General features: G+C 44.5%; 1 protein-coding gene across 1 annotated transcript in view; it reads left to right on the forward strand.

Moving 5' to 3' along the window:
* Positions 1-27,071, forward strand: part of LOC144769629 (uncharacterized) — a 231,720-nt gene that overhangs the window by 179,820 nt on the left and 24,829 nt on the right. The window contains exons 4-5 of the mRNA XM_078653799.1: positions 19,688-19,901; positions 25,787-25,893. Coding sequence (XP_078509925.1) covers positions 19,688-19,901; positions 25,787-25,893 — 321 coding nt within the window. The remainder of the gene's footprint in view (positions 1-19,687; positions 19,902-25,786; positions 25,894-27,071) is intronic.

The following is a 27,071-nucleotide window of genomic DNA, read 5'->3' on the forward strand; positions in this document are numbered from 1 at the left end:
TCCCATAGGAAAAAAATCCTAACTATATATACCTACTGGCGACCGCCAGTAGGTAATATATATATATATATATATATATATATATATATATTCCCAGTATAACCAAGAAAATGACAGAAGGGGCTACATTAATTTATTTTCAAAAAGGGAAACTCCTGCTCTGTTACATGAGCTACACTTATACCCAAGAAAGAAGATCAACTAATCACATACTTTGGTAAGGCACCAAATACTATTTTAATTACTGCTATGGGAGGGCAACAACAAGGGAAACTACACTTCCAAATGGTAAAGAACATGACCACCCCTATGTTACTGAAATTGAAGTAAGAGATGTTTTAAAAAACATCAAAGAGGCAAGCACTAGCTCCCAACCAACAAGTACTCAAATATAAAAAGCTGTCCTGCCTTCCCATCACTGAAAATCCTAATAGCCAGAACTAAGAAAATCAACCATCCAGTTGCCACAAGCACCAAAAATGTTTTCAGAAATAGAAATACTATTCGAATAGACAAAAACATACAAAGGAGCTAATGTCGACGTCGGGGGACTTGCGTCTGCCCAACACCATCGCAGATACAGGTCCAACCGACCTCCAATCAGCAGTTCTGAATGCCTAATTATGATGCTACCACACATGGTGGAGTCACAGGCTCACTTTTCAATATGGGAGTTTGTGCTGTGGTGAGAAACGTGCCATTAAGAAAAGCTAGTTTGTGTTCATCCCAGGACCGAGTGGCAGGCACCTCATGGTACTGTTATGTACAACAATCCCCAACCCAAGGCCATAAAGAGAAAGGAGCCGTGCTAGGGGCCCCCAAACTCGCTTCCCGCTAGGCTTTCCATGTCGGAAAGCCTGGCATGGAAAGCTTGTCAGAAACTGAGTATAGTTATCCGGACGGCAGAAACGTCATATCAGGATATTGAGCCAGTCTCTGACTGGCCGACGGGCTACTTGAGCCCATCGAATCGAGCCGGAATGACCATCCACTTTCAATTCCGACTGCCTATATTGTAATAGGGAACAAACCATCTTGTTTGGAAAGCCTCCGACCTAAGGTCGGAGGCTTTCCAACCGAGATCTTAATAGGCCCCACAGAAGAACAATTTCTTCTTCATGAAAATGAAAGTAATGAAAAACAAATTGTCATCTTTGCCACCCCTACTAATATCCAAAACCTGAAACAATGCGAAACCTGTATGATGGATGGGACATTCAAAATATGTCCCAAGTCAGTCTACCAATTATACACTTATCCATCGAGAATACCAAGAAACAAACATCCCTTTCATATATGCACTACTATGCAATAAGCATTTTACAACCAACATAAAACTCCTAACAGAAATAAAACAACAGACAAAATTAATTCCACCACATCATTGACTTCGAACATGCAATGGTACAAGCAATTTAAAAAAGTTACCCACATACAGCAATACACGAATGCTATTACCACTCCAATTATACTATATGTAACAAATAGTAACTTTTCATATCAAATACAAAAATCACCAGGCCTAGCCTGCTTCCTCATAACTGACATGGCAAACTACTACAACCTACTTTTAGAAAAACCCCGATACCAATCATATGAAACAAAACTTAGGGTTTGATTAAGATGGCAGGTGGACTTTAGTCTGCCTGTCACCTTGAGGCAGGAGGGACTGCCCTACAGGCTTTCGGCGGTCTCGCAGTAGACATTAGGATGTGACCGCCACCATGGCGGGAACAATTCCTATATTTTGCAATGCGGCAGGTGCTGCATTTGGTGGCTTCCACATGGTGCAGGCATTGGTAGGGGGGCACCATAGGTGCCCCCCAGTGTCCACAGCTTTGGGCCAGGGTGGAAAGGCGCCTGCTACGGGCTCCCAAAATTCCCTTTCTGCCTAGCTGTTCATGGCAGGTTAACCGCCATGAACAGGCGAGGAAAGGGACACTGTAATCCCTACGGCAGTGCCTGGTAGTCCCGCCACCATTGTAGTGAATGAGAGGCCTTCCACTACACTGGCGGGCTCAAGGAGCCCATCGAATGCATGGTGGCCGGGCTCTCCGACTGTCATACTTCCGCCCACCATTATTATGTGGTGCAGGGAAAATAGGCAAACAATGGCAGTGAGACCACCACCGACAAAGCATTCCGATTGACTCCTTGTCAGAATTGTACTGACCGACTCAGGTCCGGGGAGTACAACCAACCTATTGCAATGTTCCAGAATACTGTTCCTACGGACTCCCATTGACTTCAATTGGAGCCTGTGTTCCGACCGACAACAAAGGCGCCCGTTGAAAAAAGGGGTTGTTGCGGAAAACCTTGCATTCTGTGGTGGACACCCCATGGTGCCTACTACACTGTGCATGGTTGTAAAGAGGGGTCCCATGGGTACACCCAGGGCCCCAACCAGAGGCCTCTGGATTCAGGGGGCCCTGCTATGGGCCCCCAAAGTCAGTTTCTGACAGCTGTTTCATGTCAGATGGACCAAGTCGGAAAGGCTTTCTGAATCCGACATCATAATACGCCGGTCAGAAGCGAGGCCCATAGACATGTAGTGTTCTGCTCGGACAGACTCAAAGTCTCTGAATGCTGGTCAGAACCAAGTCAGAAACCTTTCCATCATACTCGGTCAGCCGGAAATCTTTTCAAGTCGGTCCAAAAAAAAGGTTCGTACAAAGGTTAGGAAAATCTAAATGCCGTTTGTAGCCCTTCTGACCGACATTGTAATCAGCCTCTATGTCCTCATAAGCTACTAGAATCTATATGAAATGAATAAAGATTCCAAGAACTAAGAGTAGATCAATCTGTAACTAAAATACGCCCTATACTAAGTGAACAAACCAAAACAATATGCAAGCATCTACAATACAACACTAGGTTATACCCAAATGCCAACGAACTAGAATTCCTCGAAATAATTGCAAATCCTATACTTTTAAAAAGAATACCTATCCAAAACATCACCTACTACAATAATCCAAATACAGCAACCAAAAACCATTACTTTGTTTTAAATGTAATAAATATTATTATGTCATAATTCTTTGACTATTCGATCAATAACATATGACAATTAAATAATTAAAAGTAAAAAGTAAAACAGCAATATGAATCACTCAAATAAACTTTTCCCACTAATATTAAAATAATCTAAAATAACGTACATTTTATTGAAGGTTTCCTAAATGAAGTCGATCCAAATCCATATAAAAAATAAATCAAAACAAAAATGAAAAAATACAACTGTAAAAAAAGGGATGCAATGACGTAGTTCTCTCTTTGATCAAAGCCTCAAAAACCCAAAAAACAGTCACAAAAAAGAAACACTCCAAGAAAACAGAACAATAAAAGGAAATGTATGTAAAATTAACATTTAAATGTAACTGTTTGACATTTCCTTTAAATAAAAAAATGCATCTTCACCTCCACCGTAAATTCTGAATGAAACCTGTGAAAAGAAACACAACACGCTCCCGCAAAAACACATACAACCCCACATACCTTACACACAACAATCAATAAACAATAATACATAATCAAAAATATCAAACTAACAGGCTAATACACTAACCTACACTTACAAAGCACAACAAAACACTGACCACAGCACTACCCAAACTACATTACACTACAAATCAAAACTATAATTAACAGACTACTTACCTACACATCAACTAACTCCCTCCAACCTTAAAATGAGCTTAAACATAATTTAAAACAAACTTATCTTAACTGAAGAAACACAGCTCCCAACCGCTAGCTTCCCTACGCAAAAGTAAACAAACCACAAAACATACAAAGTAAAAAAAAGATTGTTTAATTAAACTGGAAAAATTACTATTTCCTCATCGAAAACAATAGGGAAAACTAGAAAATAGTGAAAAAAATATAATTTATTTTACAAAAAAGAAAAATATTGTAAACAATATCAAATGTCTTACTATGCAGAAATTAGATTATAAAATATACATTAAGGGGGCGATTCCAATTCGGTAAAATCCCGTCCGAATTGTTGTACAGAGCCTTTTTCCCGTACGAATCGTACGGAGAACCGTACCCATACGTACGATGTAGTACGATGTGTACCCAATTATTTTTTTTAAACTCTTTATTGATGACTGCGCTCAGATATTGCAATGTACATACAGGTTTCGCACCATTCATACAGTCTTTTCTGTTTTTTCCCCCCCTTTAACTTTAAACATCTGACTCATTGTCTCTCATGATAATGGTCCATACAATTCTTCTATGACAGCGTGGACAACTCTATGTAATAGTACTATTTCTTTCCAAGTAAATACAAACTGTCAATACTCAATCATTCCTCAGCATGTATACATCTGAGGCCTCATAATTAAAGGCATTGCCAGTCCCCATCCCTCCCAACATCCCACCCCGTTTCGTACGTCTCCTGACATCTCAGCATAGGCTATGCTATTTTCCTGAGCCTAGTAATCGCGAAGGGCTGAAATATCTAAATAAGTGTGAGCATCATCCACTGGCTAACCTGTACGCACCATGGACCAGTCTCCACCCGCGGACACACCCTCCCCCACCTGGCCATCCCCGCTACGCGGTCTCCGTCTGGGAGGGCGTCAAGTCCATGTCCTCCAGCTCCAGCAGCATCCGTTCCCAATCTTGTGCAATCGGGTGTTTCCGTAGCCCCCGTTCCTCTTCCCTCCTGAGAATTGCACCCTCAGGTCTACCCCACTTCAATACTGCGGATCGCCAGACCTCTACAGTCGGAGGTCGTGCAGATTTCCACCTCATTGTCAGTGCCCTGACTGCCAGTAATAATGCTAAGTCCATGAGCTTCAGTGGGGCCTTATGTCCTTTGGGTCTTTTCATGCAGGACCCCAGCAGAGAAGGCCGGCCTCCTCCGCATGGCACCGGGGACAGCAATGGGAAGAGGCAGGAAACATCCTGTGCAGCCTTTGGGGGGTAAGGTATGCCCGATGTAGTAACATGGCTTGGATAAATTTAAACTTCACATTTCTGGCCACTCTTCTAGGGTGTTCCAGAACAACCTCCAGGCCCCATCTGTCATAGCCTCCCCTGTGTCCAATGTCCAGGTGGTCCTGAGAGAAGTAAGGGGTGTAACAATGTGCTCCCTAATGCCAGTGTATAACCACCTCACTAGGTGTCCCCCAGTTCCCATGTAGTGAAGTAGGTGCACTAGTTCGTGTTGCTCTGGTTTGCTATGCTGTGGGGCCCATGTAGTACGTATGTAGTGTGTCACCGTGGCATGTAGGATGTATAGTCGTGGTTGGGCTCCCGTGGCTTACACAAAGGAGGCGTGATCCAATAGCGCGTCATCACCAAACAGGTCACCAACTCTGTCTACCCCCGCATCCGTCCAGGGCTGTAATCTCCGGTGCGTCAGCCGACCTTGTGGCATTGGAATTCCCAGCAGGGGGATGTTATCGGCATACGGTGGAGTCGTTGACGTGTATGCCAGAGCTCTCCGCCAGCAAATCAGGGTGGTATGCAAAAGAGGGTGGCAGTCTAGGGGGACTTTGGCCTTGGGAAGTAGTAAGGAGTGTAGTTCTCCGCGTGCCATCTGTTCACCGGTAAAACCGATTTCATGCAGATGTCTACCCGCCACCCATTGTGATAGCCATTGGAATTGACTCGCGTAATAATAACCGCGAAAGTCTGGCACACCCAGGCCTCCCCGTTTGGTTCCCAATTGAAGTTTCTTGAGGCTTATTCTCCGCCGGCCAGAACCCCAGATTAGGGTGATCAAGAGTGTATTTAACGTATTAAAAATAGTTTGTGGGAGGAGAACTGGTACGTTTACAAAATATTAAAGCAAGCGGGGGAGCATGACCATTTTAGAGACGGCTACCCTACCCATGACGGACAGTGGCAGAGATGTCCAGAATTGCACACTACTACGAAGGCCGGTAATGGCCCGCCGAATATTGCCTTCAATCTGGTCTTCCGGTCGTCTATAGACATGTATGCCTAAATACTTAAACGTAGTCTGTGCTATCGGAATTTGGGAGGCGCCACATAGTATGTGGGTTGGCCGTTGTCCCTCATGGAAATAAAACCCCACCGATTTCGCTGGGTTGATCACCAGACCTGACACGTTTGCGAACCGGTCAAAGATGGTCGCTAAGGCCGAATGATTCTCCTCCAGATCCCGGAAATACAACATGATATCGTCAGCGTAAAGTGATATCAAATTGGGTGTGCCGCCGACGAAGATGCCCTTCTCAGCCATCCTGGTCCGGAGGGCTATCGCCAGAGGTTCAAGGGTCAAGACAAATAACAGGGGCGACAGCGGGCAGCCCTGTCGAGTGCCACGATGTATGTTATAGCTAGAGGAGACGTGTCGACCCGTGCGCGCCCGAGCCGTTGGGCGTGTGTACAATAGCCGGATCCATCGTATCAGGGAGTCGGGGAGGCCAAAACGTTTCAAGACCTCAAACATAAACGCCCAGGACAGTGAGTCAAAAGCTTGACGGAGGTCCAGAGCGACACAGCCAGCCTGAAGGACAGTCGGCGGCATCGCAGCCATAAGGGCGTGGAGTCTCCTCGTATTTTGGGACGTGCTCCTCCCTGGCAGGAATCCTTACTGGTCCGGATGAATTAAGGCCGGAAGGTGGGACTGTATTCGCAGAGCTATGGCTTTACTAAGTTTTTTATACTCCGTAGAGAGCATTGAAAGGGGTCTGTAATTGGTGAGGTCAAGGGTGTCCCGGCCGGGTTTAGGGATTGAAATAACGGAGGCTTGCATCGTCGTTCTAGGCAGGTGACCAATTTCATAGGATTCCTTATAGATGTTCTCCAAGACGGGGACTAGGGCCATGGAGTAAGTCTGGTAAAACTCTACCGGCAGTCCGTCCTGGCCAGGAGTCTTACCTCGGTTAAAAGATCGGATGGCTATTTTGATTTCCTGCTGCGTGATGGGTCCGCCAATCTCTTCCTGCTCCGCTCGGGACAAGACTGGGAAAGGCAGGTCCCTCAGAAAGTTTATCATCTCCTCATGATCCTCTGTGGGGGGGTGGAAGCGTATAGCGTACTAGTCTAAGATGATCCCTAAAAGCGTCATTTATGGACGATTGTGTAGTCACCAGTCCTCCCGTGCTGTCCCTAATCCGTGTAATCGCTGGGACCTCAGGACTGTCTCGTACCAGCCGAGCCCGTAAAGCACCCGACCTGTCTGAGTCAGCTTGTTGTCGTCGCAAGTAGTCTTTGTAGTCAATAACTCTCAGTGTTTCTAAAAGTTTGGCGTGCTCAATATTGCGCAGTCGTAACTCCCCTTTGCGATCAGGGTTCTCACCCACTGCTGAATCTAGTGCCTGTAGCCTAGTCTCTATGTCGCACAGCTTCCTGTGGATCTCCTGCCGGGCACCCACTACCTGACCAATGGCCGCCCCCCTTATCAAGGTCTTCATAGCGTCCCACACCGTCAAGTTAGTGGTCACTGAATCTCAGTTTTCCCGAAAGTAATTGTCTAAGGTGACCGACAAGGAAGTGCGGAAGGGGCCGTCCTCCAGCAATAACGGATTAAGTCTCCAGGTTGGCACCGGAGATGGCACCCGCCCCCAGTGTAAGTCAAGTGTCAGAGGCCTGTGATCGGGGAAGGTTTTAGCCAGATAGTCTGAGGACGTGCATTTAGACACCAAGGAATTAGTACACAGAAATCTATCCAATCGGGTATGTAAGTCATGTACCGGGGATTAGTAGGAATATTCTCTGTGTGTCGGGTAGAGTGTTCGCCATATATCTGTCAGACCCCAGCCCTGCATCCATGTCCTAAAAGAGTCCACCAGTCTATGAACACCTGTCGTCTGGAGGGGGGGTGCGACCTGTCAAGGGCTACTTCTAGTACCATGTTCCAATCCCCCCCTAGAATCCAAGGGATATCCCCCCAGTCAGCCAGTGCTCGTCCCACCCTCACAAGGAATGTGTCGTGTTCAAAGTTCGGGGCGTATATGCTGCCCAGAACTACGAGTGTGCCGTCCAGTTCGCCTTTCACTAGGATATACCTACCCTAATCATCAACCCTTCTTTCCAGTTCCACAAAGGGAGTACCGTATCTCACCCAGATGGTAGCCCCTCTGGAGAAAGCGGAATATGTTGTAGAGAATACAGTTCCCCTCCACTTCTTCCGCAGTGTGAGTGCCTCGGAGTGCGTTAGGTGGGATTCCTGTAGGAATACGATATGGGGATGCTGTCGGAGCAAGAATGCATGCACTCTGTGCCTCTTTTGTATGGCGCGAAGTCCCCGCACATTCCAGGTAGCCAGCCTATACTTCCCTACAGTGTCAGCCATATTCGGTGATAAGCGTCGTAGGAAACCGTGCCCTTAGCTGTAGCACAAGTTATATCAGTAATAAACCAGGAGACGTACTTCTACCCACCCCAAATTCGAACTCTTGCGGCGCAGCTAAAGAACATTGCTGTGCCGAACCATGAAATGTAAACCATAACAAACCAAACATTGGTGCATTCGCCATTGGGGGGTTGCATAGCTTGGACCCTGTCCAACTAGACTTGCAGTGCTACGCTGTTGGCTCAACAGCACCGCCGGGGAAGTCTGTGCACAATCTATATGTTTCTCAGCGACCTTCAGAGGGGAGGAGGTGAAGGGGGGAAAAGTGGGGGGGAAGGAGGGGAAAGGGGGAGGAGGAAAGGGGGAGGGGGGAGAGAAAGAGGGGGGCCTTGCATGCACGTCCCTCTCACTCTATGTGCAATAGGGGGTCTCAGCTCGCAAAGGCCGTAAAGAACCAGACAATAAAGTACAGCTATCAAGGGCCGAGCTCTCAATGTCTTAGCGTGGATTCAACCTCCAAGTGTCACAGAAGGGAGCGCCTCCCAAATTACAGAGTGTCCGCATCCCCCACCCCACTGCAAGCCACCATCAAAAGGATATCAGTAGGAGACAGAGTCTTAGGGCTCTCCAGGTTGAGCCTTTACTCCAGACCAATGTCCAGTATTTCGTCCGCCGCTCTCGGCGTCACCGTTGGGAACAGTAACACGCTGTGTTCTGAGTCTGAATGTGGTGTACTGTCTTCCGTATCCGTGTTAATTAGTTTGTGTTCATCGCGAAAAGAGCCCACCATGCTGACCGCTGTCATCTGGTCTTCCCTTTGTTGTGCGATAGAGGGCTTGCGTCGTCTGGGTTGCGCCGACGATGTGGGTGAAGTTCTTCCTCTTCGATCCGAGCCATTCCTGGAATCGCCGGGCGCCTCCCCCTGAGTTGTCTCGACGTCCCCCACCTCCAACCACTCCTCCGCGTCAGTAGGGCTCTCGAAGAAGTGGGTCTTGTTGTCATAGATGATCTTGAGGCGGGCCGGGAATAACAGGGCGTACCGGAGATTTGACTTCTGGAGCTTTTTCTTGACCGCAAAGTAGGATGACCTTTGTCGTTGCACTTGATTAGTATAGTCCGGGTATAGTGAGATTTGCTGGTTTTCATATTCAATGAGTGATTTCTCCCGGGCTTTCTGCAGGAGCATGTCCCTATCCCAGTAGTTTAGGATCTTGACGATCAGCGGTCGCGGTGGCTGTCCTGCCCTAGGCCTTCCCGTAGGAATCCGGTGTGCCCGTTCACCACAGAAAAACGGCGACAGGCCCTCCGGGGCGACATGATCGCGGAACCACTGCTCCATGAACTCCGTTGCGCGGGACCCCTCACTGCGTTCCGCAAGCCTAATGACGCAGAAGTTATTGCATCGGTTACGCCCTTCATCATCCTCCACGCGATCCATGAGGGTCGTCACTTGCTCCTGCAATTGCTTGATAGAGTTAGTGCGTTCTGCCACCGTCGGAGTTATCTCCGCCAACGTCACCCCCTGGTCCTTCACTTTGTCAGCCAGCTTGCCGTGGTCGGCCTTTAACAAAGAGAGATTAGTAGTGAGGGCGCCCAGTTGTGTTTCCATAGCCAGTCAAGAGTCAAACTTGTCAACCTGCTGGTCCCCGCCTGAGGCTTGATCAAGGGGGTTAGTACGGAGCCGTCTTGCATAGCCCCCGGGGCCGGTCCCGTGTTCGCCGGACTGTCCTTCGCATCCAGCGCCCGAGCTCCCTTCCGGACCAAGGTTGCCCCAGTCAGGCACGGCCACCCACCGGCGTGCTCGTCCACGTGTGGGGTACTCCAGGCAGCTCCTTGTCCCCTCTAGACGTCCTCCTCCTACCGGATCACCAGGTGTTATGATCGCCTCTCTCTCTCTCCCATTCACTGTGACACCGCACTCCGCACCCCCATCGAGGTCGCAGCACGGAAGTCCAGGTGGTTGCAGTGTCCCCCCGGCGTCAGCAAGCGGCGTGCACCATCTCAGAGGTCAGCCCACGGGCCGCGACAGCTCCACCGTCGGCCTCGGCAGCCCCCAGAAGGATTCGGAGATGCGGGGAGGGAGGACTAATCAGGGGGGGAGGAAGAGAGAGAGGAGCAGGAGGAACCAGGGCTCGAAATCCAGGATCGCCCTCAGGTGGTGGCCCCCTCTCGTCCTCACACCCCCCGCCGGTCAAGCGAGCAGGGTTGTGAGGTTCACCGTCTCAACTCCCTTCCCAGCACCCTGCTACGCGGTACAGTCCAGGGGTCTTGTCGAATGAATGCGCGGCTTCTGGGCTCCCCTCGCGCCCCCGCCCCTGTGTCGGTCGCCAAGGCCAGGAGGGAAACCATCCGTCTGGCGTCTTACCCAGCTAGTGGGGACTCAGCTATTCCCAGGCGACTCCAGTGGACCGGCGGTCTGGTGGCGTCCCAGCCTCCGCTGTTTGGTCCCCGAGGGCGGCGGTAATGAATAATCCTAGTGTCTCTCGATGGCAGCAGCCGCCCTCACAGCCATAGGAGGGGGGAGAGAAGGGAGTCCAGCCAGGGGGGGGGCAAGAAGGAAGACACGTCTCGCTATGCCACCCGAGGATCACCAGCTCTGCACCCCCACCCTCGGAGCCTCCACTGCAGGGACCCGCGCCAGGGTCCAGGTACGCCTCACTCCCTCCTCCTCAAGGCCCACCGGCCCTCCGCCACATCGATCGCGTTCCTCGCCGTCTCCGGGCCCCCTTCACCGTCAGGACCGCCAGACGTGGGGCCGCGAGGCGGGCCGGCGAGAATCACGGGCGTCTCGGCCGCATCTCGCGGACCCTCCACGGCACTTCCGGTCTGCCGCGTCCGAAGCTTCGCGGCGGCTCTTTCAGCTACAGTCCCCGGCTGATCACGCAGGGGAAGGCCGCACTCGACGAGGAGCGCGATTTCCGGCCGCCGGCACTCCCCGAGCCCCAGAAACACTCCGGAGCCTCCGTAGGTCCCCATGGCACAGGATCCACAGGTTGCGGTCGGTGTTTGGGCCCCCCAGAGGCCCTATCAGGATGTGAAATCCCCGTCGGCACCGGAGCACTAACAGACTCCGTCCGCCATCATGGCTCGCTAGCCACGCCCCCCACGATGTGTACCCAATGTAGTTCTCTGTACGATTCGTACCAAAATCCATACGACTCAATGATCCGTACGAATCGTATTCGGAACACGCAGTACGCGACGTCCGTACGGTTCGAGGCTGCTTCTTCCGACCCGGCAAGTACTATTTGTGTCGACAGCACTCTGTACGACGCTTTTGCTACGGGAGATTAAAACGTCCTGAAAACCAGATTTCGGCTCGAAATGTGTACGGGACGGACCCCCCGTGTAAAGTGCGAACACCCCATCATTGCAGGAGTACGGTACATCAGGGTACGGTGCATACACCCCCTGCGTACTCCCCTTGAATTTAGGTGTACAGTGCTTATGCGATAGTGTAGATCTCCGTACGAATTGATCATAACCTACGTATCCGTACGAATCGCGTACCCATTCCCCGGTCCGGATTGTACTTGGCGGGTCGTACGGCATGTTTACGAATCGTACGGTTTACTGTGCAGGTCTAAGTTGTACGGACTCACCCTTGACTTTCGTACGATTTGTGACGATTCGTATGTATTTCGAGCCAACGGATCGTACTACGCGATTCGGACGGAAACGTCTATAAATACGAATCGTCGGACGGATTCGTTTCCTGAATCGGAATCGACACCTAAATATTCTGAAACCATTACAAATATTATTTAGGGTATGATTACGATGTCAACACCGTTGCAGTCTCTGGACCTATTGACCTTCAGTCGGTGGTCATGGCACCGCAATTATAATGCTACAGCTACAGCACATGCTGCAATCACAGGATCCTCTCTATGAGTTCATATACTGCTGTCAGGTAACCAAACACTGAATGGCATGCACCTCATTGTGCCTGCCACAGGATGCAGGGATTAAAAATGGTGTGCTATAGGTGCCCCAACCGGAGGCCACTAAGGGATAGGGGCCCTTCTACTGGCCCCAAAGTCACTTTCCAACAGGCTTTTCATGTCAGAAAGCCTGACATAAAAAGCTTGTTGGAAACAGACATCATACTCCCAAGGCAGAAACGCAGTCCATACGGGATTATGACAATGTTCTGACTGGCCGATGGAAGCCAGTGGAAAGACCGGTAGGTTTGCATTCTGACCACCTACATTCTAATTGGGCAGTTGGACCATAAACATACCATGCTAATTTGCAAAATACAATTAATAAAATGTTACAAATGTGTAAAATATATTATAAAAATATACATGATGGTACCAATGTATACCAATGAAAAATGGTACAAAAAGGTTTCAAAAATAATAATTTTTTTATTAGACTCAATAATTTAAAAGTAATTACTGTTTAAAAATGTGTCACATTATAAAATGTATATTAAATACATTTATAAAATGCCTACAATTATTTAATATGTATTTAAAAAATAAGTTGTAAAAGCATATGTTTTACAAATGTATCTTTTTTCCAAAATATTTGATACTAAAAAAATGTAAAACTATATGTACATTTAAAAATTAGAAAATAAATATGATTGCATATCTCTTCAATATATTAGCAGTTTACAAAAAAAGAACAAATATAGTGAAAAAACATAACTGTGTTTGAAAATAAAAAAAACATTGAAAAAATGACATAAAAATGAAAATGCACAAATGTATATTCTTTTATTATTACAATTATTTGTAAAAAAAACTCATAAAAACATTTTTTCTCTTAAAAATCGAAAATACTAAAAACGTACACATGTTCTATTCTTCAAAAAAATATTTTGTTTAATAAAAAAATGAAAGATACAACTTTGAAAATAAATAAAATATGATTACAAAAAATAAATACACAATATTTAGATAACTAAATTTATTCATACACCAATATGTTTTTTTAATGAATATTAAAACTTTGAAATAGTACTACACACATGAATGTATTAAAGTATTGACCTAAACAGAATAGTAAACCCTAAAAACCTTACATTCCAAGTCCTATCTCCCTAAACATAAAGAAAAAATAATATTCCTCAAACATATAAATGATTTCGTAATATTCTTAGTAAATGTTCGAAAATTCCTATAGAATATGTTCATAAAAAATGTACACAATATTTCTGAAACATTATAAAAACATTTAACACCATTGTTGAAATTGTTTTCAATAATATAAAATGCATTTAAAAATGTGTATTTAAAATTAAAATTAAAAAATATCTTAAAATTAAACACCAAAATAAAAAATAAATTACAAAATCATAACATATAACTACTAAACATATAAACCTTACAACAAATATTTTGTTACATATTTAAAAAATATGTTTTATGCTTTTAATTAACTAACTACTTATTAATAAAAAAACTAATATTTAAAATATTTAATACTAAATCATAACATAATATATAAATTACTTTCAACCCTTATACATTATAAATACAACATCCAGCTACTCAAATTTACACATTTGTAAACATAATATATAATAAAATTAACATTCTGAAAATGTTTATAAAATTAAAACATATGCATTTTACATTACTCCCACCATTTCCCCCTATAAACCCAAAACCCCGCTACTAAAAAATATATTACAAGATTAATTAAAAATATAATATTTTTAAATAAAATGTAAGAATTAAAATAAACAAAAATATTGCATATAACATAAACTTGAAAAAATATTAATATATTATATAAGACTTAAAAAACGAAACCCCAAAAATCGGTTTTTATACACCACTATGGGCCTGATTCTGATGTCTGTCAGAAGTACCTCCACAGTCCCATCGGTGTCGGAAACAACTAATGCGGTCGCATCATATCCAGTTCTTCTAACCACCATTTTACAATGTGTGCAGATATGCCGTTTTCCGACTGATGCGGTTCATCCTACTCTGACAGGAAATCCTGACAGCACTGGTGTTGGAAGTGGCCAATGGAGACAGACAGCCGGGTGGAAAGCTGCTCACACCGCCCACCCTTTTATGATGCGCTTATCAGGCCATCCGACGAGGCAGTTAAACAAGGTCATTAGAGTTGTCAGAAACAGAAGGAGAGACCCACAGACTCAACTCCAGGTACCTGTCCGTGTCCTCGGATGCCATGGATCCTGCCTTACAAGTCCTGCCGCTGCTCTACCTGCTCCATTACTATGAAATCCGATGACGTTGCAGACCCCTACACTCCTGCTGTATATGAAATCACTGAATTTCATTTGCAGTATTTCCTGCATTTGGAGCTAAAAGCTTTCTTGGCGAATTGGTCAGAATTGATGTCTAACCGTTTCTGGTCTGAGTTTTACAGTGCATGTATCATCATAATGAGGCCGTCGGATAGTCCCCGACCCCTGCAGTCGGATTTTTGGCGCTACTATGCTAGTCAGATGGCTTTTCCGCCTATAAACCCCAAACCTCGCTACTAAAAAATATATTACAATATTAATAAAAAATATTATATTTTAAAAAAAAATTAAGAATTAAAATAAACAAAAACATTGCATATAACATAAACTTTAAAAAATATTATATAACACGTAAAAAACAAAATCCCCCCAATTTTTTTTTATACACAACTATGGGCCTGATTATGATGGCTGTCAGAAGTGCCTCCGCGGTCCCATCGGTGTCGGAAACAACAAATGCGGTCGCATCAGATGCGGTTCTTCCAACAGCCATATTACAATGCGCGCACATGTGCCGTTTTCTGACTGATGCGGTCCTTCCTACTCTGACAGGAAATCCTGACAGCACCAATGTTGGAAGTGGCCAATGGAGACCGACAGCCAGTTGGAAAGCTGCTCGGACCGCCTACCCTTTTATGATGCGCTTATCAGGCCATCCGACCGAGTCAGTTAAACAAGGTCGTCAGAGTTTTCGGAAACAGAAAGACTGACCCACAGACTCAACTCCAGGTACCTGTCTGTGTCCTGGAATGCCATGGATCCTGCTTTACAAGTCCTGCCACTGCTCTACCTGCTCCATTACTATGAATCCGATGACGTTGCAGACCCCAACCCTCCTGATGTATATAAAATCACTGAATTTCAATTGCAATATTTCATGCGTTTGGAGCTGAAAGTTTTTTTGGAGAAGTGGTCAGAATTGATATCTAACTGTGGTGGTCTGAGTTTTACAGTGCATGTATCATATTGGGGCCATCAGATAGTCCCAACCCCCGACAGTCGGATTTTTCCCGCTACTATGCCAGTCAGATGGCTTTTCCGAATGGCATAATAATGAGCCTGTATATTTTTAACATCGCTATATAAAACATCAATATTTAATACTAAACCAATTTTTTATCTTTTGGGCATTGTTATTACTTACCTCGATATAATGCTGCTACAATATTCTTGACTTGATATTCATTTCACTCGATATTTTCAACTCAGTATTCTGTTTCTTCACCCCTCTTTTTTTGGCAATTCAGAAGTCTTTCCGTCCAGTTTCCACAGCGATCTTGTCCCATTGCCTTGGTTGGGTCATGTCGGAAGCTGGCATTTTTGTTTCCAAGTATGGTGCTCATTTCACTAGAGGAACCATAGTGAAAAAATCTTTTTTGCCGAATCTTGTCTAGAAGATATTCTTTATGCTGCCAACTGGTCATCTGATTCTATGTTTAAGATTTTTTTATTATAAACCTATTGTACATTTTTCATCTGGCTGGTTAGCTTGGAGCCAGCAGAATCGGAGCCTACGATCCTGCCATAGAATAAAAAATGTTCAAACATTTGCGACTAAAAGTTTAGATTCTATTACCCCTTCGATGCTTATGCCGAGCTCAGCTCGTCATGAGGCACAGTGGAGCTGTGCTTGTGATGAGCTGAGCTCGTCATAACTGCCGAGGCCCTCCCGCGCGCGGCAAATTCCCCACCTGTGCGGGCATTCTACAGGAGTGGGTGGAGTCATGATGAGTCCATCTTGTCATGAGCACAGCTCCACTCTGCAGCATGACGAGCTGGACTCATCGTGAGTACTGCGGGCCGCGGCCCCCCATTCTCCCTCGCTCCATGGGGGAATTAGCCCTGCACGGAAGGGGTTAAGGACAGGTAAGACGTATGGTATTCATTGATTTCAAAGTAACTGTTATGTACATTCTGTTTCTTTTGGCCCACTCTTCTGATTCAGTGTGTGTTGTGATGGGATTCCTTTCACTTTTTTTCTTCAGACTCAGAATCCAAACAAACCTGAAACACTTATGGATGGCTTTGCATGTGGCCTGCCTTCACATGTCTGGTTACAGAATTCATACTTATTTCCGTTTGGGGTTGTGATGTTCGGGACTTTGGTAACTCTCCATTGAGCGTTTGAACAATTTATTTGTTCGTTTTATGGACACAGTTCTCTTATTCGTTGGACTGAATTTTTTGCAAAGAAAACAGCAGGAAAGATTGTGACTCTCTCTAATGTATGTGATGTCAAGAGACTATGGGGCCGATTACGATCCTGTTTGGAAAGCATTCCCACTGAATCAGTTCCAGAAGGCTTTCCGGATGACTCGGATCAGGAGAGTCTGACCAAGTGATTTGGATGCATAAGGATGTTGTTGGATACGATTCGGTCGGACTCCCATTGCCTTCAAATGGAGCCTGTGTTGAAGTAAGGGGTGGTTGGGGAAAACCTTGCACCCTGTGGCAGGCACCCCATTGTATCTGTCACACTGTGCATGGTTAAAAAGGGTGGGGTACCTTGGGTAACCCCACGGGCCTGATTCAGAGAGACTTGGTGAGTGGGGGCAGCTACAGGCCCCCAAAGACTGATTACAACAGCTGATTTGTTCTGGAGAAACCGTTTCGGAATGGCTGTCCGAATCGGTCAGCGTACTCTCGGAGTCCATAGAGCTGTACAAATTGGCTCTGAAAGACTCGACCTGTACAATGCCTTTCAGAACTAATTCAGACAGCCCAAATGGTTTTCATGGCATCGTAATCGGTCAGTCAGAACTGGGTACAAATTGGTCTGAAACAAGGGCTCCGAATCAGATTTGGCAAACCGGAGTCTGAATCGGAGCTCTTTCTAATGAGATCATATTTGACCCCTTTGTTTTTGTTGATGAGGCGGGGTTCAAAACCTCATTCAATATGTAGTGTGTTTTAATGTTTTTCATTGACTGCTGTGTTTTGAGTCGTAAAGATTTAGAAGAATAATCCTCACCTGCATGTTGTTAATAGAATCTAAAATCCTTGTTACCGATGCTAGAAAATGTTGTACTCTAAAGCAAGCACAACCGTTGTGTACTACCAGCTGACACATGTAGTTACACTCGCCACACACAGTCTGCAGTGGTTTGCTTCTCTCAACAGAAATCTGTCGTACTATTAGCACCAACCTGTTCTTTTGTTGTTTAATCTTTTGTTGTGTTGCATTTCATTCTGCACATGAGTCCAATTGGCAGGAGTTGATTATACATCCTTGATTTTGAGGATTGATCATCATCAATGTAACAATACTTGTAGACACAAAATTGATGTTCAAGGAGGTTTAGTAAAGATTAAGTACAAAAAAGTCCCATCCATCAGCAACCCAAATGGAGGACAGATGCTTATAACTTTCATAATCCTCAGTATTCAACCCAACACATTTCATCTACCTAGCAATTCTACAGTGTTTCCAGAACACCCTGGTTAGCTGTCACTACATGCACATGCCCAAGAGCATGTCAAGGATACCACACTTGCCTTTTGGTGCAGTCTTGGACAGAGATGCCCCCTTTGCACTGGCTGTGCAAGAATGACTGCCAAGAGGTGGAGACAACTGGGCCACTAGAATAGGAGTCATGTTTGACTGTATCTTTTAAAACTTTGAAAACTGATTCAAGTTAGTAAGACTGAGTTTAACCATTTTTTTCTAAACACTGAACTGTTTTACAGCAATTTTTCTCTAGACAATTTTGAAAAACAGGCCAGGACTCTGATGTACCCAGTTTCTCAATAAAGAAACTATTGAAATGGAAGGTTACAATACACAGTCCTGTTTCTTAGTGATGTGGCTGAATACAAGCACATTGAATCTATTTATTCAAGCTTATTCCGGGCAGTGGATTCTGAATGGGTTACAATTGCCTTTTCCATTCAGATGGGTTCTTCATATAGCAAAAGAGAGAGGGGCTGTTTTCCATCTGGGTAAGGATTTTCCTTGTCCTGTTTTACAATCATATTGAATCATACTAACTGGGATGGTGGTTGCAGCAGGAAACCATTTTTTCAATACCCGCAGGGTAGCACGGCATGAAAATGCAACAGCACCTTATGAATGTGTTCCTACCCGTACATCCGATTAGCTTATGCTTTGCTGCTCTTTAGGTATCAGTATAGTTCTCTAAAATACTAGTATTGACTGATTTCTAATATATGAGGTGTAGGTACATTGTCAGATCTAACTTCTAATTTTCCAATTTTCGCATTAAATTCATGAAGTAAATTACCTTGTGTACTGATAAAGTCAGATGACCAATACTTTGTGACTAAACAATTTAGGGCCACATGTACAGATGGTTTTTTTTGTCGCAAATGGGAAATCGGCCCGTTTGTGACCACAAAATATGTCTGCCCTATGTACAAACCCTATTTTGTGAGTCAGTAACCTATTACCGACTCGCAAAATAAGGTTTGCGACTCGATATTAGGAAGGGGCATGCCAAGGACGTACCTTCCTAATAGTGAGTCATGTTTCAATGTACACTTGTTTTATGACCTCCGTTGCGGTCGCAAAACACTTGCAGTTTACCACCCGTTTAAAAAAGTGTAGGCAAACCGCAAATGGGAAGGGGTCTCTTGAGGACCCCTTTCCCCTTTGTGACTGGAAGCAAGAATATTTTTGAAGAGCAGGCAGTGGTCTCAGGGACCACTTTCTACTCTTAAAAAATTAAACAGAAAAGTTTCATTTTTCTTTTTGAAATGCATCCGGTTTTCCTTTAAGGAACATGGGCTGCATTAAAAAAGGAAAAACTGCTTTATTTAAAAAGCAGTCACAGAAATGGTGGTCTGCTGCCCCAGCAGCCCACCATCCTTGAGAGTGCCAGCAATTCCCAATTGGTTGCAAATTGCAACCTGCCTCATGAGTATTAATGAGGCAGGCATGTTGTGACCCCATTGGAAGTCGCAAACAGAGTCTGAGATACTTCTGTACATTCCATTTTGTCAGTCACAAATTGAAAGTCACAAATCGACTAAATTTATGACTCGCAAAAGGGAAGAGTCATATATCTGGCCCTAAATGAAATCCCTACATGGTTACAGCAGCAGCTGCAGAAATATCAGATTACTATGTTTGAACTTTAAAGGCCAATGCATTATATGACTTTTCAGATTCTGGTTGAATATTTAAACTTATTTCTTGTTCATTTTCCTAGAGTTGCTCCTGCAGAAAAGTTGCCACTTGACGACGGATCTGTTGACTTGATCACTGCTTCGGTTGCTGTTCACTTTTTCAACATAAAGGAGTTCTTAAAAGAAGTGGATCGTGTGCTCAAACCCAATGGCTGTGTGGCAATGTACTGTTTGCAACCGCACCTAAACCTTTATTACAAATATTTTTCTCAACATTTAACAGATGCTTACAGGGAGGTAAGTGCTGAGAAAATCGATAATGCATTAAAACGTATGCAGAGGTCTTTAAAATTAGGGTGACAGGCCTTACTGTCCTCACATGATCATCTGCTGCAGTACAACAGATGAGTGGAACCCCATCCACCTCTGATACCTATATCAGCTCAACGATCAGCCTGGCAGAGCACCATTTATACTGTTTCGGAGGGTGCAAAACAGGATCTTCTTTTAGTCCCTATGAAGTCACTATTAAATGGAAGAGGCACTGACACTATGGGGCCCATTAGGATTGCCACCACCCGCATGGGGTGGCAAACCCCACGTGATCCGACCCCGCCCGCCACCCATTTCCCCAACCATATTATTATGGTGGGGAGAACCGCGCCGGATGGAAAGACCGTCCGCCGCTTTTCTGCTTGGTCGAAGAGTCAACCGGGTGGAAAAGGGTTTAATATGGTGGCGGTGTCTGTTAGACACCGCCAGCCATATTACCATGGGTGCGGTAACATGCTTTTCCGTGGCGGTATTGCCGCTACAGAAAGACATGCAGGAATAGAATGTGGGGGCCAGTTGCCGGCCCCCAGGGACTCTGGGCGGTAGGGGGTGCAGATGGTGGGTGCCTATGGGACCCCCCTGCAGCTCCGTGCACAACACGGCAGGCAACGCGCGGTGCCTGCCATGTTGTGCATGGAAGTGCACGAAATGCCTTCCTGACATTGTGGCAGGCGATGCTGAGTGCACCGCCCACCACAATGACAGGAATGCAGGATGCGCCCACCACTGTGGTAGGTGCGTCCTAATTGCCCACACGGGACCCCCGCCCTTATTGCGGGCGGTCCCGTTACCCGATAGGATGGCGGCGAATGACCCCCTTTACTCTCTTGGGAATGACCACTGCACTGACTGTCCCTCTTCTGTTTTCATGATCTTAGTGAACATAAAAGAAGGACTGATCTGATGACTTTTGCTGCTTTGCAGAAAGGGAATGGGACTGGGACAGTGCAGGGCAACCACCAACACAAGTGAAGAATTGTATACACATATTGAAGACTTTGCGACCTATCAAACCCAAAGAGCAGCCAGAGAGGTGAAGCTTCATCATTATTGATTGCAAGACGCATGTTCCGAAACCCATGTGCTATTCATGAGTCATGCCTTGAAGTGATAGGGAGGGATATAAGCCTGTAAAAAAGTTATAGGTCTGGATGTACTGTATTTATCAATGTAGTCTGACATTCTACTCAAAAGGGCTGAGGTGACCTGCCTGTAGGTCACTTCAGGTGCATGTATATGCTTGTGGCTTTGTTCTTATACCTGCACTAATATATCCAACACAGGTAGCACTTACAAAATTTGCAAGGCTTCCACTGTGCCGGGATAATTAACTGGTCTAAAACAATGCAGCCTAAACATACGTCTAGATCCCACTTAACCACGAACAGTAATGTTTGATTGACACGTTACATTTTCTGGGTGCCTTTTGCTCTATAACCTTCTAAATTCATATCTGTGGTTACCCTATTGGATTGTACTTATCTTGGTGCCAATGGTATTCCCTATTTGCGGAAATTAGTACTGTAATGATTATTGTGGCATGTTTTGAGTTTTTAACTGTTATGGTACTGACAAATTCTTTGCACAAGTTTCCTTACGTTAAGCCTCTCCGCTCTGTACCATGGGTACAAGAGTTTGAAACCATGGTTATCGAACTTTTATGCTGAGCCTAAAAAGATTTTGGACTCATTATTAGGGAAAACTGCCACGAGTCACATTCGGCGTTAGGGGAGAGCTGCTACCTCATTACTTTTTTAAAATATTAAATTGAATCAAGCCCTTTTTAATACTGTATGTGAATCTGTTTTCACAACTAATCTGCTTTTAAAATATTGTTCTTACTTGTGATTTCATTGCACTGTGATTAACAGAGCTTGGTTATAGCTCTGGGACGGCAAGCCGGGACTGTTTTACAGCTTCTGCACAATGCACTCACATTTTCAGCAGCCATTATTCAGGTCAGCGCTCTAGTCGCTGGACTTGCTCGGGCTTCTTAAGAGCCCGATGACTTGACCACACAGTGGACGTGCGCAGCGGGCGTGCCACTGGCACACCAAATGCAAGCCTGTCTGTGCCAGTCTGCGTCCGGACGGTGCCAGGGGCCACAACCCCTGCCATTTTTACATCAGATAATTACTGTTATAGCGTGGAGCAGCTTAGACAGTTAAACCCACCCACAGGATCAAACTGTCTCCATTCCATTGCTCCCAGTAGTCCAGCTACCAATTGCGCACACTACTCATTCAGATTCTGGTCACCCTCCCCAATGCCCCCGTTGCGCCACCCCTGATAAACATTTCAAACCGCCTTTATTAACTTGCAGATCCTTGCCTAAACATACTGCAGAGCTGCTCATCCTACTTATGGATGAAAGCCCTGATGTCTTGTTCCTCACTGAAACCTAACTGAACGTGGGCTCAGAGCCTGACATCGTCCAGGCCCTCCCCCCAGACTGTGTAATACAGAGGTTGGATAGGGCAACTGGTAAAGGGTGTGGCATTGCCATTATCTATAAACGCCACCTCAATTGTCGGACCTTTGGGAGCCCTTTACCTGACTGAGAAAGCCTCCATTTTTCATTAGGATTTACGGCTATGCTCTCTCTCTCGGGCATCCTAATTTATCGACCTCTTGATATATGGGCCATTTCTGCAAATCACTACCTGGAATGGTCCCCAAACTGGCCAGCACCGCTGCAAATATTACTATCCTGTGTGATTTCAATGTCCACTTCGATGATCTGGTATCGAAGGCAGCATCTGAGCTGTCCTTGGACCAAGCGGCCTATCAGCTCACACAGAAGGTGATACATGTAACACATTTGAAAGGGCACCTCCTAGACACTATGTTTTCCAATCTAGAGGAGCTAACCTGTCAGAAACTGGCCCCTATTCCCTGGGAGGTCCTTTTCCTGATCCCTTTTTGCTAGTCTCCTACCCATGCTACCCCCAGACCCTCCACAGATAGATGCTCATATTTATCCTGGCAATTACCACGTTACCTGCTTCCCAGAAACAATCGCACATCAGCTAGACCAACCGATCCATATCGAGGAGCCGGTCTCAGCAATCGCCCACCTTAAGGTACATAAGGCTTCTGGTCCATATGGCTTTTTTCAGCATAGTTTTACAAAGCCTTTTGCCAGGAACAGGCACCACTTCTTTGTTCAATTCCTTCCTTGAAACAGACTCTTTAACTGATTCTATTGAAGAATCTTAGATCTCACCAATCCTCAAGCCTTTAAAAGACCCCAGCGAATGTGGTTCGTATAGACCCTTATCACTACTCAATATTGACACAAAACTCTTCTCCAGCATTCTGGCAGCCCGACTAAACCCGCTGATGGCAGGCCTGGTAGACCCAGACCAAGAGAGGTGTTTTCCTACTCGAGAGGGAGGGAACAATACCAAAAGACTTCTCCATATTATGGACAGCATCCACAGATCACGCAAAGAAGCAATTCTCCTGTCAATTGAAGCTGAAAAAGCTTTTAACAGGGTCAAATGGGTGTATCTTTTTGATACACTATGACATTTTGAGTTTGGCATCTAGTTCATAAAATGTTTCAGTTGTATCTATCAGGCCCCAAGAGCTTTGGTCTGTGTAAACGGGATGTCGCCTGATGCGTTTCCTATTGCTCCCGGCACTTGGCAGGGATGTCCACTCTCCCCTCTCCTGTTTGTACTGTTCATGAAGCCATTAGCACAAAGAATCTGGGATGACCTACAGATTGAGGGCATTCACTTTGGTAAAGACACTCACAAAATCAGCCTCTATGCAGATGATGTAAAACTGTCATTGATGTGCCCAGTGACCTCGTTACCGGCCTTAATAGCCGAGTAGAAGAGCTATTGAGAAGTCTCTGCTTTAAGGTCAATCTGAACAATTCTAAAATTTCGAATGTCTCTGTGCCTCGGGCCCATGATTGGAGCCTTCAAAGCAAATACCTGCTACACTCATATGAGCAATCCATACCTTACCTGGGCATCCTGCTCGCTCCAATAATACCAAAAACGATTGCACTGAACTATGAAGCTCTCCTAGATCTGACGACCAAAACGCTGGACGGATGGCCGCGTATAGGGTAGGGTCGGTTTGGGCAAATTGCGGCTGTTAAGATGATAGTGTAACCCCGTATCTTATACATCTTCCAAATGTTACCTGCAGCCCAAACATCAAAGGCCCTATACAAGCTACAATTGCCAATCAATAAATTTGTCTGGGGAGGGGGACCACGGCTACAATTTCTTCAACAAACACAACACAAGCGGGAAGGCGGAATACGGCTTCCTTTGTTCATAGATACTTCCAAGCAGCATATCTTTACTATATTGTTGAATTTGCACTGCCCTCTCTATGAAAAACACTGGTCCTTTACGGATCAAATAGTGGTAGGGGCGAATATTTGGCAGGAAGCGTGTCTCCCAGGCAAATATAGGTCCTGGGGCTACATTGCTCCCGAGTAACCTCATCAACACTAAAAGTCTGGGACGTGGTAGCCTGCAAAAAAAGGTTTGACTACTTTTCCTTTGCCAATGTCCCCAATAGTAGATAACCCTGACTTCCGCCCGGACATACGACAATTTTAGTTTTCCAAATTTTAATTTACTTCACCAGAGCACTTGACACTCACTGATCACTACTGCAATAACCAGTGGTTCTCCTCCTGGTGGAGGAAAGCATACGAAAAAGAAGCCCAATGATGATGCTGTCACATTTTTAACCTGACGGAGAACCAAGATATACCGCCACACAGCTTGTGTACGTGAATTAGGGTTTTTTAAAGTAAGACTACCACAACTTTGCAAACCTTGGTTACTCAGCTCAAGTGATCCATTCCCTGCTGATATTTCGTATTACTGCAAGGAAGCTGAATGGATTACAATCCCTTCTTTCTCCCCCAACCTGATTGAAGGTAAAATTTCATATAGACATCACAGGAAACAACACTAACCTATGAATCTTAAAAATTATGTTCTAGCAGAAAGAAGAGTCGTAACCACCAAATGTTTTGTGGTATATCCACTTCCTCAGGACTGTCATCGACAAAAACACCAATGAATGTATGATCCCTGTATATAGAATGTACTGGAAAAAAGATCCTAAATGTAATCACCAATTTAAAATCCTAGTCATTCCTACTGGTTTTGCCTGAAACAATTCAACATGTGTTTTGGTACTTCTATATAAAGTTTAAAATTTCAAAATCGAGTCAGAGGTCTCACAGTTTCAATAATTAACCCCTTCCGTGCTCATGACGAGCTCAGCTCTTCATGAGGCACGGCGCTCTTGTGCTCATGATGAGCTGAGCTTGTCATGACCACACCCATTAACATTAGGGCCCAGCACAGCAGAAGGAGATCCCAAGCAGCCAAGGTGTTAAAAAAACAGGCGAAGAGGCTTTTAATGTTCATTCAAACCTGAACATGGTGGGATGGTTGTAGTAGTGACTTACTATATTTGGTTTTTCATGCATCCCGGTTGTGACTGAATTTCCAGCACATGTCTGCATGTTACTGTATAGATGGTGAGAGTACTGCCACACATCTGACTAGTTATTCTCAAATACCCTTTGAGGTGTCTGTTGATGGATGGGTGGAACAGAAAGGGAAGTGGGGAGCCTGTAGCTTGCACCAGACCAAATCATACGTATGTATTTACACTCATTTGGGTCCAGAAAAAAGAGTATGGATGGGGGGACTGTTATTGACACAACTCATGAATAGGCTAAGGTGGCTTAAGCCGCCTTAGCCTATTACCAGACACCGGGGTATCCGGTACAATTTGATTGATGTATAGTGAAGAATGGGTAGATCAATCTTGTGACATTACTCTACATACAATTTCAGGTTTTTGATAATCTCACATGTGGAAACGGCGCTGAAATAATTACTGGTCTAACTAATTCTGAATATGAAGAGATATTTGATGCAGTGCATTTTACAGACAAAATACGGTAAGATAAAAAAATATTGGATAATCAGGAACAGTTCTTTGTAGTTGACAAATATTACCCCATGGAGTTTTAGCCAATTTGCCTTCCCACTCAGTGATTTGTAGTTATTTTGCTATGGCACAATGATATTGCACATCTGGGCATTAGGGAATGACAATGAAACAATATACCAACAAAATTGTGCAATGGAGTTCCCCAGTGGTTCATGTTGATATTCAGATTCAGAAATCCATATGCTGAGATCTCCCCGCAAGTACATTTGCACAAATGCCTGGGTGAAAAAACACTGGGATGGTATTCACAATTCTGAGCAAATAGTAGCCCCTATACATAATGAGAGTATATTCATAATTATTGAAATTATGACCGTAGTAATTTTATGAATGTGTTTTTGGTTGTTACCTCTAAGTGAAGTTCTCCATAGTCGAAGTTGTGTTCTCTGTCTTTGCTATGTAAAACTAGGAATGGCAGGGACTGGGACTAGGACAGGGGAAATAACATTCAAATGGGGAAAATCAGTGCAAACCAATGTACTGTGTGAAATTATGTTTGTGACATCGAGTGACCATTCAATATTTACAGATGCATATAATAACCCAAAAGTTGATAGAGATACAGACCAGGATCTTGGAGAACACAGAGACAGCAATGAATGAAATACCACAACAAAATATCACCTACAAAATATTGAGGACATATAAATTGACTTGCATACTTCATATGTTACCTACAAAACTACTACTATCATCATAAAAAAGGCATGTATATTGAACAGTAACTATTATACATTTAGTTAACTAATCAAGGATAACTTTCAAAATGATATCACTTAAAAAAATATTCAATAACAAAATCAAAATATATAATAAAACTATATTAATTACAATTTAAAAAATGATATACAATAAAATGTTTGTAAAAAAATAAACACTAGATTACAACAATAAGAACAATTTAAACATAAATAAAAAGAAAAAAGGCAAACAGCTAAAATTAGTTCATTTAAAACACTAGATATTATTTTTTCTTTAAAACAAAGTTATTAAAAAATCGAGAAAAAAAAATGCATTTGCAATATTAAAACTAAAAAACGTTATAATTAAGAAATATATTATAATGGCTTTTAAAATGGAATAAAAATGCATATCAAAAGAATTTACAAAACATTAAATATAAAA

The sequence above is a fragment of the Lissotriton helveticus genome, chromosome 7, assembly GCF_964261635.1.
Source record: "Lissotriton helveticus chromosome 7, aLisHel1.1, whole genome shotgun sequence".
NCBI classification, from domain to species: domain Eukaryota; kingdom Metazoa; phylum Chordata; class Amphibia; order Caudata; family Salamandridae; genus Lissotriton; species Lissotriton helveticus.